The 15,682-nt window shown below is 47.9% G+C and overlaps 1 protein-coding gene across 1 annotated transcript in view; it reads right to left on the reverse strand.

Annotated features, from left to right (window-relative positions):
• Positions 1–15,590, reverse strand: part of LOC129838971 (asc-type amino acid transporter 1-like) — a 101,817-nt gene extending 86,227 nt beyond the window's left edge. Inside the window, exon 1 of the mRNA XM_055906235.1 lies at positions 15,389–15,590. Coding sequence (XP_055762210.1) covers positions 15,389–15,548 — 160 coding nt within the window. The 5' untranslated portion in view covers positions 15,549–15,590. The remainder of the gene's footprint in view (positions 1–15,388) is intronic.
• Positions 15,591–15,682: the final 92 nt, after the last annotated feature.

Below are 15,682 nucleotides of genomic sequence, written 5' to 3' on the forward strand. Positions count from 1 at the left end.
CCTCCTCCTCTGTGTCTGAAGCTGTGTCGAGGACTTCAGATGAGAAGGAGGTGAACGAGTGGAGGCGGGCGGAGCCTATAGATTCACATCACAGCCTATAGGGTTAAAATACATTCTGTGATCATAGCTTCCTGTTTCAAGCACAAGCATTCTACACCACTTCCTGCCTCTGACTTCGAAAGATGAGGCCCTCCAACCAGAGAAGGGAAAGTTGTATATCTGCTATGGAGATGGAGAGAGGAGAGAGAGGAGAGTGAGGAGAGAGAGGAGAGAGAGAGAGAGAGGAGAGAGAGGAGAGAGAGGAGAGAGAGGAGAGAGAGGAGAGAGAGGAGAGAGAGGAGAGAGAGGAGAGAGACACGACACTACTCTCCTGCATTCTGCCTTCTGCATTGCTGTTGCATTAGAAGAGGTTCTTAGGTTCAATCTGTTTACAGACTGGACAGAGAGAGTAGTGACCGTTACATTCTGCCTTCTGCATTGCTGTTGCATTAGAAGAGGTTCTTAGGTTGAATCTGTTTACAGACTGGACAGACAGAGTAGTGACCGTTACATTCTGCCTTCTGAAACCAGCATCACAGAGAGACCTAATTTTTGCTCGCGAGTGGCGCAGCGGTCTAAGGCACCGAAATCGTACTGCTAGAGGCGTCACTACAGACCCCTGGTTCGATCTGAAGTAAATAACAAACAACAAACAACGACTAGGAGCACTGAGACACTGTCCTTAATGCATGGTGCTACTGTATTAGGAGCACTGGGACACTGTCCTTAATGCATGGTGCTACTGTATTAGGAGCACTGGGACACTGTCCTTAATGCATGGTGCTACTGTATTAGGAGCACTAGGAGCACTGGGACACTGTCCTGAATGCATGGTGCTACTGTATTAGGAGCACTTGGAGCACTGGGACACTGTCCTTAATGCATGGTGCTACTGTATTAGGAGCACTGGGACACTGTCCTTAATGCATGGTGCTACTGTATTAGGAGCACTGGGACACTGTCCTTAATGCATGGTGCTACTGTATTAGGAGCACTGGGACACTGTCCTTAATGCATGGTGCTACTGTATTAGGAGCACTGGGACACTGTCCTTAATGCATGGTGCTACTGTATTAGGAGCACTAGGAGCACTGGGACACTGTCCTTAATGCATGGTGCTACTGTATTAGGAGCACTGGGACACTGTCCTTAATGCATGGTGCTACTGTATTAGGAGCACTGGGACACTGTCCTTAATGCATGGTGCTACTGTATTAGGAGCACTGGGACACTGTCCTTAATGCATGGTGCTACTGTATTAGGAACACTGGGACACTGTCCTTAATGCATGGTGCTACTGTATTAGGAGCACCAGGAGCACTGGGACACTGTCCTTAATGCATGGTGCTACTGTATTAGGAGCACTGGGACACTGTCCTTAATGCATGGTGCTACTGTATTAGGAGCACCAGGAGCACTGGGACACTGTCCTTAATGCATGGTGCTACTGTATTAGGAGCACTGGGACACTGTCCTTAATGCATGGTGCTACTGTATTAGGAGCACTGGGACACTGTCCTTAATGCATGGTGCTACTGTATTAGGAGCACTGGGACACTGTCCTTAATGCATGGTGCTACTGTATTAGGAGCACTGGGACACTGTCCTTAATGCATGGTGCTACTGTATTAGGAGCACTGGGACACTGTCCTTAATGCATGGTGCTACTGTATTAGGAGCACTGGGACACTGTCCTTAATGCATGGTGCTACTGTATTAGGAACACTGGGACACTGTCCTTAATGCATGGTGCTACTGTATTAGGAGCACCAGGAGCACTGGGACACTGTCCTTAATGCATGGTGCTACTGTATTAGGAGCACTGGGACACTGTCCTTAATGCATGGTGCTACTGTATTAGGAGCACCAGGAGCACTGGGACACTGTCCTTAATGCATGGTGCTACTGTATTAGGAGCACTGGGACACTGTCCTTAATGCATGGTGCTACTGTATTAGGAGCACTGGGACACTGTCCTTAATGCATGGTGCTACTGTATTAGGAGCACTGGGACACTGTCCTTAATGCATGGTGCTACTGTACTAGGAGCACTGGGACACTGTCCTTAATGCATGGTGCTACTGTACTAGGAGCACTGGGACACTGTCCTTAATGCATGGTGCTACTGTATTAGGAGCACTGAGACACTGTCCTTAATGCATGGTGCTACTGTACTAGGAGCACTAGGACACTGTCCTTAATGCATGGTGCTACTGTACTAGGAGCACTAGGAGCACTGGGACACTGTCCTTAATGCATGGTGCTACTGTATTAGGAGCACTAGGAGCACTAGGACACTGTCCTTAATGCATGGTGCTACTGTATTAGGAGCACTAGGAGCACTGGGACACTGTCCTTAATGCATGGTGCTACTGTATTAGGAGCACTGAGACACTGTCCTTAATGCATGGTGCTACTGTATTAGGAGCACTGGGACACTACCCTTAATGCATGGTGCTACTGTATTAGGAGCACTGGGACACTGTCCTTAATGCATGGTGCTACTGTACTAGGAGCACTGGGACACTGTCCTTAATGCATGGTGCTACTGTATTAGGAGCACTGGGACACTGTCCTTAATGCATGGTGCTACTGTACTAGGAGCACTAGGAGCACTGTCCTTAATGCATGGTGCTACTGTACTAGGAGCACTAGGAGCACTGGGACACTGTCCTTAATGCATGGTGCTACTGTATTAGGAGCACTGAGACACTGTCCTTAATGCATGGTGCTACTGTATTAGGAGCACTGGGACACTGTCCTTAATGCATGGTGCTACTGTATTAGGAACACTAGGAGCACTGGGACACTGTCCTTAATGCGTGGTGCTACTGTATTAGGAGCACTAGGAGCACTGGGACACTGTCCTTAATGCATGGTGCTACTGTACTAGGAGCACTGGGACACTGTCCTTAATGCATGGTGCTACTGTACTAGGAGCACTGGGACACTGTCCTTAATGCATGGTGCTACTGTATTAGGAGCACTGGGACACTGTCCTTAATGCATGGTGCTACTGTATTAAGAGCACTAGGAGCACTGTCCTTAATGCATGGTGCTACTGTATTAGGAGCACTAGGAGCACTGGGACACTGTCCTTAATGCATGGTGCTACTGTATTAGGAGCACTGAGACAATGTCCTTAATGCATGGTGCTACTGTATTAGGAGCACTGGGACACTACCCTTAATGCATGGTGCTACTGTATTAGGAGCACTAGGACACTGTCCTTAATGCATGGTGCTACTGTACTAGGAGCACTAGGACACTGTCCTTAATGCATGGTGCTACTGTACTAGGAGCACTAGGAGCACTGGGACACTGTCCTTAATGCATGGTGCTACTGTACTAGGAGCACTAGGACACTGTCCTTAATGCATGGTGCTACTGTACTAGGAGCACTGGGACACTGTCCTTAATGCATGGTGCTACTGTATTAGGAGCACTGGGACACTGTCCTTAATGCATGGTGCTACTGTATTAGGAGCACTGAGACACTGTCCTTAATGCATGGTGCTACTGTATTAGGAGCACTAGGAGCACTGGGACACTGTCCTTAATGCATGGTGCTACTGTATTAGGAGCACTGGGACACTGTCCTTAATGCATGGTGCTACTGTATTAGGAGCACTGGGACACTGTCCTTAATGCATGGTGCTACTGTATTAGGAGCACTAGGAGCACTGAGACACTACCCATAATGCATGGTGCTACTGTATTAGGAGCACTGGGACATTGTCCTTAATGCATGGTGCTACTGTATTAGGAGCACTGGGACACTGTCCTTAATGCATGGTGCTACTGTATTAGGAGCACTGGGACACTGTCCTTAACGCATGGTGCTACTGTATTAGGAGCACTGGGACACTGTCCTTAATGCATGGTGCTACTGTACTAGGAGCACTGGGACACTGTCCTTAATGTATGGTGCTACTGTATTAGGAGCACTAGGAGCACTGGGACACTACCCATAATGCATGGTGCTACTGTACTAGGAGCACTGGGACACTGTCCTTAATGCATGGTGCTACTGTATTAGGAGCACTGGGACACTGTCCTTAATGCATGGTGCTACTGTATTAGGAGCACTGGGACACTGTCCTTAATGCATGGTGCTACTGTATTAGGAGCACTGGGACACTGTCCTTAATGCATGGTGCTACTGTATTAGGAGCACTGGGACACTGTCCTTAACGCATGGTGCTACTGTATTAGGAGCACTGGGACACTGTCCTTAATGCATGGTGCTACTGTACTAGGAGCACTGGGACACTGTCCTTAATGTATGGTGCTACTGTATTAGGAGCACTAGGAGCACTGGGACACTACCCATAATGCATGGTGCTACTGTACTAGGAGCACTGGGACACTGTCCTTAATGCATGGTGCTACTGTATTAGGAGCACTGGGACACTGTCCTTAATGCATGGTGCTACTGTATTAGGAGCACTAGGAGCACTGGGACACTGTCCTTAATGCATGGTGCTACTGTATTAGGAGCACTAGGAGCACTGAGACACTGTCCTTAATGCATGGTGCTACTGTACTAGGAGCACTAGGACACTGTCCTTAATGCATGGTGCTACTGTACTAGGAGCACTAGGAGCACTGGGACACTGTCCTTAATGCATGGTGCTACTGTACTAGGAGCACTAGGAGCACTGGGACACTGTCCTTAATGCATGGTGCTACTGTATTAGGAGCACTGAGACACTACCCTTAATGCATGGTGCTACTGTATTAGGAGCACTGGGACACTGTCCTTAATGCATGGTGCTACTGTATTAGGAGCACTGGGACACTGTCCTTAATGCATGGTGCTACTGTATTAGGAGCACTGGGACACTGTCCTTAATGCATGGTGCTACTGTATTAGGAGCACTGGGACACTGTCCTTAATGCATGGTGCTACTGTATTAGGAGCACTAGGAGCACTGGGACACTGTCCTTAATGCATGGTGCTACTGTATTAGGAGCACTGGGACACTGTCCTTAATGCATGGTGCTACTGTATTAGGAGCACTGGGACACTGTCCTTAATGCATGGTGCTACTGTATTAGGAGCACTGGGACACTGTCCTTAATGCATGGTGCTACTGTATTAGGAACACTGGGACACTGTCCTTAATGCATGGTGCTACTGTATTAGGAGCACCAGGAGCACTGGGACACTGTCCTTAATGCATGGTGCTACTGTATTAGGAGCACTGGGACACTGTCCTTAATGCATGGTGCTACTGTATTAGGAGCACCAGGAGCACTGGGACACTGTCCTTAATGCATGGTGCTACTGTATTAGGAGCACTGGGACACTGTCCTTAATGCATGGTGCTACTGTATTAGGAGCACTGGGACACTGTCCTTAATGCATGGTGCTACTGTATTAGGAGCACTGGGACACTGTCCTTAATGCATGGTGCTACTGTATTAGGAGCACTGGGACACTGTCCTTAATGCATGGTGCTACTGTATTAGGAGCACTGGGACACTGTCCTTAATGCATGGTGCTACTGTATTAGGAGCACTGGGACACTGTCCTTAATGCATGGTGCTACTGTATTAGGAACACTGGGACACTGTCCTTAATGCATGGTGCTACTGTATTAGGAGCACCAGGAGCACTGGGACACTGTCCTTAATGCATGGTGCTACTGTATTAGGAGCACTGGGACACTGTCCTTAATGCATGGTGCTACTGTATTAGGAGCACCAGGAGCACTGGGACACTGTCCTTAATGCATGGTGCTACTGTATTAGGAGCACTGGGACACTGTCCTTAATGCATGGTGCTACTGTATTAGGAGCACTGGGACACTGTCCTTAATGCATGGTGCTACTGTATTAGGAGCACTGGGACACTGTCCTTAATGCATGGTGCTACTGTACTAGGAGCACTGGGACACTGTCCTTAATGCATGGTGCTACTGTACTAGGAGCACTGGGACACTGTCCTTAATGCATGGTGCTACTGTATTAGGAGCACTGAGACACTGTCCTTAATGCATGGTGCTACTGTACTAGGAGCACTAGGACACTGTCCTTAATGCATGGTGCTACTGTACTAGGAGCACTAGGAGCACTGGGACACTGTCCTTAATGCATGGTGCTACTGTATTAGGAGCACTAGGAGCACTAGGACACTGTCCTTAATGCATGGTGCTACTGTATTAGGAGCACTAGGAGCACTGGGACACTGTCCTTAATGCATGGTGCTACTGTATTAGGAGCACTGAGACACTGTCCTTAATGCATGGTGCTACTGTATTAGGAGCACTGGGACACTACCCTTAATGCATGGTGCTACTGTATTAGGAGCACTGGGACACTGTCCTTAATGCATGGTGCTACTGTACTAGGAGCACTGGGACACTGTCCTTAATGCATGGTGCTACTGTATTAGGAGCACTGGGACACTGTCCTTAATGCATGGTGCTACTGTACTAGGAGCACTAGGAGCACTGTCCTTAATGCATGGTGCTACTGTACTAGGAGCACTAGGAGCACTGGGACACTGTCCTTAATGCATGGTGCTACTGTATTAGGAGCACTGAGACACTGTCCTTAATGCATGGTGCTACTGTATTAGGAGCACTGGGACACTGTCCTTAATGCATGGTGCTACTGTATTAGGAACACTAGGAGCACTGGGACACTGTCCTTAATGCGTGGTGCTACTGTATTAGGAGCACTAGGAGCACTGGGACACTGTCCTTAATGCATGGTGCTACTGTACTAGGAGCACTGGGACACTGTCCTTAATGCATGGTGCTACTGTACTAGGAGCACTGGGACACTGTCCTTAATGCATGGTGCTACTGTATTAGGAGCACTGGGACACTGTCCTTAATGCATGGTGCTACTGTATTAAGAGCACTAGGAGCACTGTCCTTAATGCATGGTGCTACTGTATTAGGAGCACTAGGAGCACTGGGACACTGTCCTTAATGCATGGTGCTACTGTATTAGGAGCACTGGGACACTACCCTTAATGCATGGTGCTACTGTATTAGGAGCACTAGGACACTGTCCTTAATGCATGGTGCTACTGTACTAGGAGCACTAGGACACTGTCCTTAATGCATGGTGCTACTGTACTAGGAGCACTAGGAGCACTGGGACACTGTCCTTAATGCATGGTGCTACTGTACTAGGAGCACTAGGACACTGTCCTTAATGCATGGTGCTACTGTACTAGGAGCACTGGGACACTGTCCTTAATGCATGGTGCTACTGTATTAGGAGCACTGGGACACTGTCCTTAATGCATGGTGCTACTGTATTAGGAGCACTGAGACACTGTCCTTAATGCATGGTGCTACTGTATTAGGAGCACTAGGAGCACTGGGACACTGTCCTTAATGCATGGTGCTACTGTATTAGGAGCACTGGGACACTGTCCTTAATGCATGGTGCTACTGTATTAGGAGCACTGGGACACTGTCCTTAATGCATGGTGCTACTGTATTAGGAGCACTAGGAGCACTGAGACACTACCCATAATGCATGGTGCTACTGTATTAGGAGCACTGGGACATTGTCCTTAATGCATGGTGCTACTGTATTAGGAGCACTGGGACACTGTCCTTAATGCATGGTGCTACTGTATTAGGAGCACTGGGACACTGTCCTTAACGCATGGTGCTACTGTATTAGGAGCACTGGGACACTGTCCTTAATGCATGGTGCTACTGTACTAGGAGCACTGGGACACTGTCCTTAATGTATGGTGCTACTGTATTAGGAGCACTAGGAGCACTGGGACACTACCCATAATGCATGGTGCTACTGTACTAGGAGCACTGGGACACTGTCCTTAATGCATGGTGCTACTGTATTAGGAGCACTGGGACACTGTCCTTAATGCATGGTGCTACTGTATTAGGAGCACTGGGACACTGTCCTTAATGCATGGTGCTACTGTATTAGGAGCACTGGGACACTGTCCTTAATGCATGGTGCTACTGTATTAGGAGCACTGGGACACTGTCCTTAACGCATGGTGCTACTGTATTAGGAGCACTGGGACACTGTCCTTAATGCATGGTGCTACTGTACTAGGAGCACTGGGACACTGTCCTTAATGTATGGTGCTACTGTATTAGGAGCACTAGGAGCACTGGGACACTACCCATAATGCATGGTGCTACTGTACTAGGAGCACTGGGACACTGTCCTTAATGCATGGTGCTACTGTATTAGGAGCACTGGGACACTGTCCTTAATGCATGGTGCTACTGTATTAGGAGCACTAGGAGCACTGGGACACTGTCCTTAATGCATGGTGCTACTGTATTAGGAGCACTAGGAGCACTGAGACACTGTCCTTAATGCATGGTGCTACTGTACTAGGAGCACTAGGACACTGTCCTTAATGCATGGTGCTACTGTACTAGGAGCACTAGGAGCACTGGGACACTGTCCTTAATGCATGGTGCTACTGTACTAGGAGCACTAGGAGCACTGGGACACTGTCCTTAATGCATGGTGCTACTGTATTAGGAGCACTGAGACACTACCCTTAATGCATGGTGCTACTGTATTAGGAGCACTGGGACACTGTCCTTAATGCATGGTGCTACTGTATTAGGAGCACTGGGACACTGTCCTTAATGTATGGTGCTACTGTATTAGGAGCACTGGGACACTGTCCTTAATGCATGGTGCTACTGTATTAGGAGCACTGGGACACTGTCCTTAATGCATGGTGCTACTGTATTAGGAGCACTAGGAGCACTGAGACACTGTCCTTAATGCATGGTGCTACTGTATTATGAGCACTAGGAGCACTGGCACACTACCCATAATGCATGGTGCTACTGTATTAGGAGCACTGGGACACTGTCCTTAATGCATGGTGCTACTGTATTAGGAGCACTAGGAGCACTGGGACACTGTCCTTAATGCATGGTGCTACTGTATTAGGAGCACTAGGAGCACTGGGACACTGTCCTTAATGCATGGTGCTACTGTATTAGGAGCACTAGGAGCACTGGGACACTACCCATAATGCATGGTGCTACTGTATTAGGAGCACTAGGAGCACTAGGACACTACCCATAATGCATGGTGCTACTGTATTAGGAGCACTGGGACACTGTCCTTAATGCATGGTGCTACTGTATTAGGAGCACTGGGACATTGTCCTTAATGCATGGTGCTACTGTACTTGGAGCACTGGGATCACTGGGACACTGTCCTTAATGCATGGTGCTACTGTACTAGAAGCACTGAGATACTACCCATAATGCACTTGACCTTGTCCAAAAGATATCCTTCCCAGATAATGTAACGATAAAAATGAACCGCTCCCAATATTGTCTCAGTAAATACCCTCCAGCCAGTCAACACCAGCCACGTGATTAGCTGAGGTACAGTGGAATAAGTAGCCTGGGTGGAACAGAGGATTATATAGTGGACCAGAACGTGGCATAAATCCACTACTCAGAAATTGGGTTCAACATACCAGTTTCACAATACTCAGAAGAATCCTGGCAAGCAGACAAAACATGAACTGTGACAAGCCCTACTCTGAACTAAAGGAGTTGGCCAGTCTGTCACACAGTGTAGGGGTTTCTGTAGTGGGGAGGGAGGAGGGTTCTGTAGTGGAGGAGGGGGGGTTCTGTAGTGGGGAGGGGGGAGGTTCTGTATTGAGGAGGGGGGAGGTTCTGTAGTGGGGAGGGGGGAGGTTCTGTAGTGGGGGAGGAGGGGGGGTTCTGTAGTGGGGGGAAGGGGGAGGGGTTCTGTAGTGGGGGAGGGGGAGGGGGGGGTCTGTAGTGGGGGAGGGGGGAGGGGTTCTGCAGTGGGGGAGGGGGGGGGGGTCCTGTAGAAGGGGGGGTGGTCCTGTAGAGGGGGAAGGGGGAGGGGTTCTGTAGTGGGGGAGGGGGAGGGGGGGTCTGTAGTGGGGGAGGGGGGGGGGTTCTGTAGTGGGAGGGAGGGGGGTTGTGTAGTGGGGGAGGGGGAGGGGTTCTGTAGTGGGGGAGGGGTTCTGCAGTGGGGGAGGGGGGGTTCTGTAGTGGGGAGGGGTGAGGGGGGGGGGGGTCTGTAGTGGGGAGGGGGGGGGGGGTTCTGTAGTGGGGGAGGTGTTCTGTAGTGGGGGAGGGGGGGGGGGTTCTGTAGTGGGGGAGAGGGGGAGGTTCTGTAGTGGGGGAGGTGTTCTGTAGTGGGGGAGAGGGGAGGGGGTTCTGTAGTGGGGGAGAGGGGAGGGGGAGGGGTTCTGTAGTGGGGGAGAGGGGAGGGGGGAGGGGTTCTGTAGTGGGGGGGGTTCTGTAGTGGGGAGGGGGGTTCTGTAGTGGGGGAGGGGTTCTGTAGTGGGGGAGAAGGGAGGGGGTTCTGTAGTGGGGGAGAGGGGAGGGGGGAGGGGTTCTGTAGTGGGGGATAGGGCAGGGGGGAGGGGTTCTGTAGTGGGGGAGGGGGGGGGGTTCTGTAGTGGGGGATGGGGGTTCTGTAGTGGGGAGGGGGGGTAGTGGGGGAGAGGGGTTCTGTAGTGGGGGAGGGGGGGTTCTGTAGTGTGGAGGAAGGTGGGGGGACATGACATCAACCAGACAGACCATGACCATGACACAAGCAGCATTATCTTGGCAAAGGAGAAATGCTCACTAACAGGGATGTAACTAACAGGAATGTAACTAACAGGAATGTAACTAACAGGGATGTAACTAACACTAACAGGATGTAACTAACAGGAATGTAACTAACAGGGATGTAACTAACAGGAATGTAACTAACAGGAATGTAACTAACAGGAATGTAACTAACAGGAATGTAACTAACAGGGATGTAACTAACAGGGACGTAACTAATAGGAACGTAACTAACAGGAACGTAACTAACAGGGATGTAACTAACAGGGATGTAACTAACAGGGACGTAACTAACAGGGACGTAACTAACAGGGATGTAACTAACAGGGATCTAACTAACAGGGATGTAACTAACAGGAATGTAACTAACACTAACAGGGATGTAACTAACGGGAATGTAACTTACAGGGATGTAACTAACACTAACAGGGATGTAACTAACACTAACAGGGATGTAACTAACAGGGATGTAACTAACAGGAATGTAACTAACAGGGATAGAACTAACAGGGATAGAACTAACATGAATGTAACTAACCCTAACAGGGATGTAACTAACAGGAATGTAACTAACACTAACAGGGATGTAACTAACAGGGATGTAACTAACGGGAATATAACTTACAGGGATGTAACTAACAGGGTTGTAACTAACAGGGTTGTAACTAACAGGAATGTAACTAACAGGAATGTAACTAACAGGAATGTAACTAACAGGAATGTAACTTACAGGGCCGTGACCAACAGAGACGTGACCAACAGGGACGTAACTAACAGGGATGTAACTAACAGGGATGTAACTAACAGGGATCTAACTAACAGGAATGTAACTAACAGGAATGTAACTAACAGGAATGTAACTAACAGGAACGTAACTAACAGGGACGTGACCAACAGAGACGTGACCAACAGGGCCGTGACCAACAGGGCCGTGACCAACAGGGACGTGACCAACAGAGACGTGACCAACAGAGACGTGACCAACAGAGACGTGACCAACAGAGACGTGACCAACAGGGACGTGACCAACAGGGACGTGACCAACAGGGCCGTGACCAACAGGGACGTGACCAACAGGGACGTGACCAACAGAGACGTGACCAACAGGGACGTGACCAACAGGGACGTGACCAACAGGGCCGTGACCAACAGGGACGTGACCAACAGGGACGTAACTAACAGTCAAGAGGTTGTTGACCTCATCTCAAGACATCATGAGATCACAAGGATATCAGTCAGAGCAGAAACAGTGAAGTACAAGGAACTGTCCGTAGATTTCCGGAGATAGAATTGTGATGAGGTTTATATCTGGGGAAGGGTAGGAAACAATATCTAGAGAGCACAGTGGACTCCATTATTGGGAAATTTAAAAAAACAACATGGAACCACCCAGTTTCTGTCTCGAGGCTGGCCGTCCGACCAAACTGAGCAACCGGACGAGAAGGGCCTTGGTCACGGAGGTGACCAACGACCCAATGACCACTCTGACAGAAATACAGAGTTCCTTGTCTGAGACGGGAGAACCTGCCAGAAGGACAACAGTCTCTACAGCACGTCACCAAGCTGAGCTTTATGGGAGAGTGGCCAGACGGAAGCCACTCTTGACAAAAAAAAAAGGCACATGACAGAAAGCCTGGAGTTTGCTAAAAGACACGTGAAAGACTCTGAGATCATAAAGGCAAAAACCATCCTGTGGTCTGACGAGACAAATATGTTACTCTTTGGCCTGAATGCAAACCGCTATGTCTGTAGAAAACCAGGCACAGCTCATCACCCATCTAACAACATCCCTACTGTGAAGCATGGTAGTGGCAGCATCATGCTATGGGGAATGCTTTTCAGTGGCAGCGACCGAGAGACTGGTAAGGGTAGAGGGGAACAATGACTGGAGCCAAATAGAGACAAATGCTTGATGAGAACCTGCTTCAGGGTGCAAACGACTTCAGACTGGGGGGGGGGAGACTTACGTTCCAACAAGACAATGAACCCAAGCATACAGCCAACGCATTGCTGGAATGGCTTCAGAACAACATTGTGAAAGTGAGTGGCCTTGCCAAAGCCCCAGACTTGAATCCCATTGAAAATCCATGGAAAGACTTGAAGATTGCTGTTCACCACCACTAACTTAACCACCATCTACCACCATCTAACTTAACAGAGCTTGAGAAAATCTGCAAAGAAAAATGAGAGAAAATCCCCAAATCTAGATGTGCAAAGGTGATACAGACAACCAAGATGAGTCAAAGCTGATAGAGATACCCAAGATGACTCACAGCTGATAGAGATACCCAAGATGACTCACAGCTGATACAGACAACCAAGATGACTCACAGCTGATAGAGAGATACCCAAGATGACTCAAAGCTGATAGAGATACCCAAGATGACTCAAAGCTGATAGAGATACCCAAGATGACTCACAGCTGATACAGACAACCAAGATGACTCACAGCTGATACAACCAAGATGACTCACAGCTGATGGAGATACCCAAGATGACTCACAGCTGATGGAGATACCCAAGATGACTCACAGCTGATGGAGAGATACCCAAGATTACTCACAGCTGATACAGACAACCAAGATGACTCACAGCTGATACAGACAACCAAGATGACTCACAGCTGATAGAGATACCCAAGATGACTCACAACGGATGGAGATACCCAAGATGACTCACAGCTGATAGAGATACCCAAGATGACTCACAGCTGATAGAGATACCCAAGATGACTCACAGCTGATAGAGATACCCAAGATGACTCACAGCTGATGGAGATACCCAAGATGACTCACAGCTGATAGAGATACCCAAGATGACTCACAGCTGATAGAGACAACCAAGATTACTCACAGCTGATAGAGATACCCAAGATGACTCACAGCTGATAGAGATACCCAAGATGACTCACAGCTGATAGAGATACCCAAGATGACTCACAGCTGATACAGACAACCAAGATGACTCACAGCTGATAGAGATACCCAAGATGACTCACAGCTGATAGAGATACCCAAGATGACTCACAGCTGATAGAGATACCCAAGATGACTCACAGCTGATAGAGATACCCAAGATGACTCACAGCTGATAGAGATACCCAAGATGACTCACAGCTGATACAGACAACCAAGATGACTCACAGCTGATAGAGATACCCAAGATGACTCACAGCTGATAGAGATACCCAAGATGACTCACAGCTGATAGAGATACCCAAGATGACTCACAGCTGATACAGACAACCAAGATGACTCACAGCTGAGAGATACCCAAGATGACTCACAGCTGATAGAGATACCCAAGATGACTCACAGCTGATAGAGACAACCAAGATGACTCACAGCTGATAGAGATACCCAAGATGACTCACAGCTGATAGAGATACCCAAGATGACTCACAGCTGATACAGACAACCAAGATGACTCACAGCTGATAGAGATACCCAAGATGACTCACAGCTGATAGAGATACCCAAGATGACTCACAGCTGATACAGACAACCAAGATGACTCACAGCTGATAGAGATACCCAAGATGACTCACAGCTGATAGAGATACCCAAGATGACTCCCAGCTGATAGAGATACCCAAGATGACTCACAGCTGATACAGACAACCAAGATGACTCACAGCTGATACAGACAACCAAGATGACTCAAAGCTGATACAGACAACCAAGATGACTCAAAGCTGATAGAGATACCCAAGATGACTCAAAGCTGATAGAGATACCCAAGATGACTCAAAGCAGTAATTGCCGCCAAAGGTGCTTCTACAAAGAATTGACTCAGGGGTGTAAATACTTATTTAAAATGTAGATATTTCTGTATTTCATTTTCAATAAATTTGAGAAAATGTCATTATTGTATTGTGGGGTATTGTGTGTAGATGGGTGAGAAAAATAAATATATTAAATCAATTTTAAATTCAGGCTGTAACAACAAAGTAGATAAGTGGAATAATGTGCTCAATAATAAATACAATGTCTAAAGTGTGGAATAATACGTGTTCAATAGGATTAGGATACTTTAAAAAAAAATACACCTAAATGTGATAGTTGATCAACAGAGACCATATAGGTTTTCTCCGCCAACAGCTACATTGAACACGGTCCATTCCCTAAGTAGGTATCTCTCCAGATCAGGTGACCATTCATAAAGTCCACCAGCGTGTTATACAGTACGCTGCCTGGTGGAGTTGACCATGCTCCACATTGAGATCAGCGGAGAGATATCGAGCCACGTAAGCATTGTGTCTGTAACAGTAGAGTAGAACCCTTGAAGTCCCGTACTTACACTTCTCATATGATGCAACATCGTCGGGAGGTTTCCCTTACGTCGAACAGAACTTGTAGCCTATTCAGAGATACTCTGATATTCAGAAGCAGGTAACGTTAACCATTCAAGCTAAAGCCTCAATGGTAACGATTAGACTTCATCAACCCACTAAATGTGTCTGTGTGTAAAAGTTACGCCACACAGCTAGTTGTTTTCTTTCACACAGCTAGTTGTATCTGTCTGTAATAGCGTAGACTAAATAACGGGATATCAACGCCATAACTTGAACCAAATCCGCGTGTCTGAAATAAAGCGGAAGAACAGAAACCAGATAAGAAAGGTCCGTACTACTCTCCTTTAAATCCTCAATAGACCGTCAGCCAGTCAACCACATTTCCACAACCTTGCTGTCTCTTTCAAAAGCCACCGTGTTCACACCACAAAAAAAGTAGACTATGATAAACGCCGTTTTATTTATTTTTTCTCACCAATAATAATGGCACATGCGCTGAGAAGTCCGATTTCTTTTTTAAGCGTGACTCTATGTGACGGCGAGTCACTGTGATCTTTTCCATTGAGTTCCATCATGGGCTGTCGCGCCTGGTCCGTCTCAGCGCAGCTCTGCCGACTCCTCTCTGTCCCATCCATGTCTGAGGCGCAACTATAAAGAACTGCCTCACTCAGTTCCTTCGCCCGAGCTCATATACAGGATGGATGCACGCCAAGGTCGGTGGACATCACACGCATGCGCGGCGGTAGGACAGTGTGCTTGATTCAAATAG

The sequence above is a fragment of the Salvelinus fontinalis genome, chromosome 40, assembly GCF_029448725.1.
Source record: "Salvelinus fontinalis isolate EN_2023a chromosome 40, ASM2944872v1, whole genome shotgun sequence".
Classification (NCBI taxonomy): domain Eukaryota; kingdom Metazoa; phylum Chordata; class Actinopteri; order Salmoniformes; family Salmonidae; genus Salvelinus; species Salvelinus fontinalis.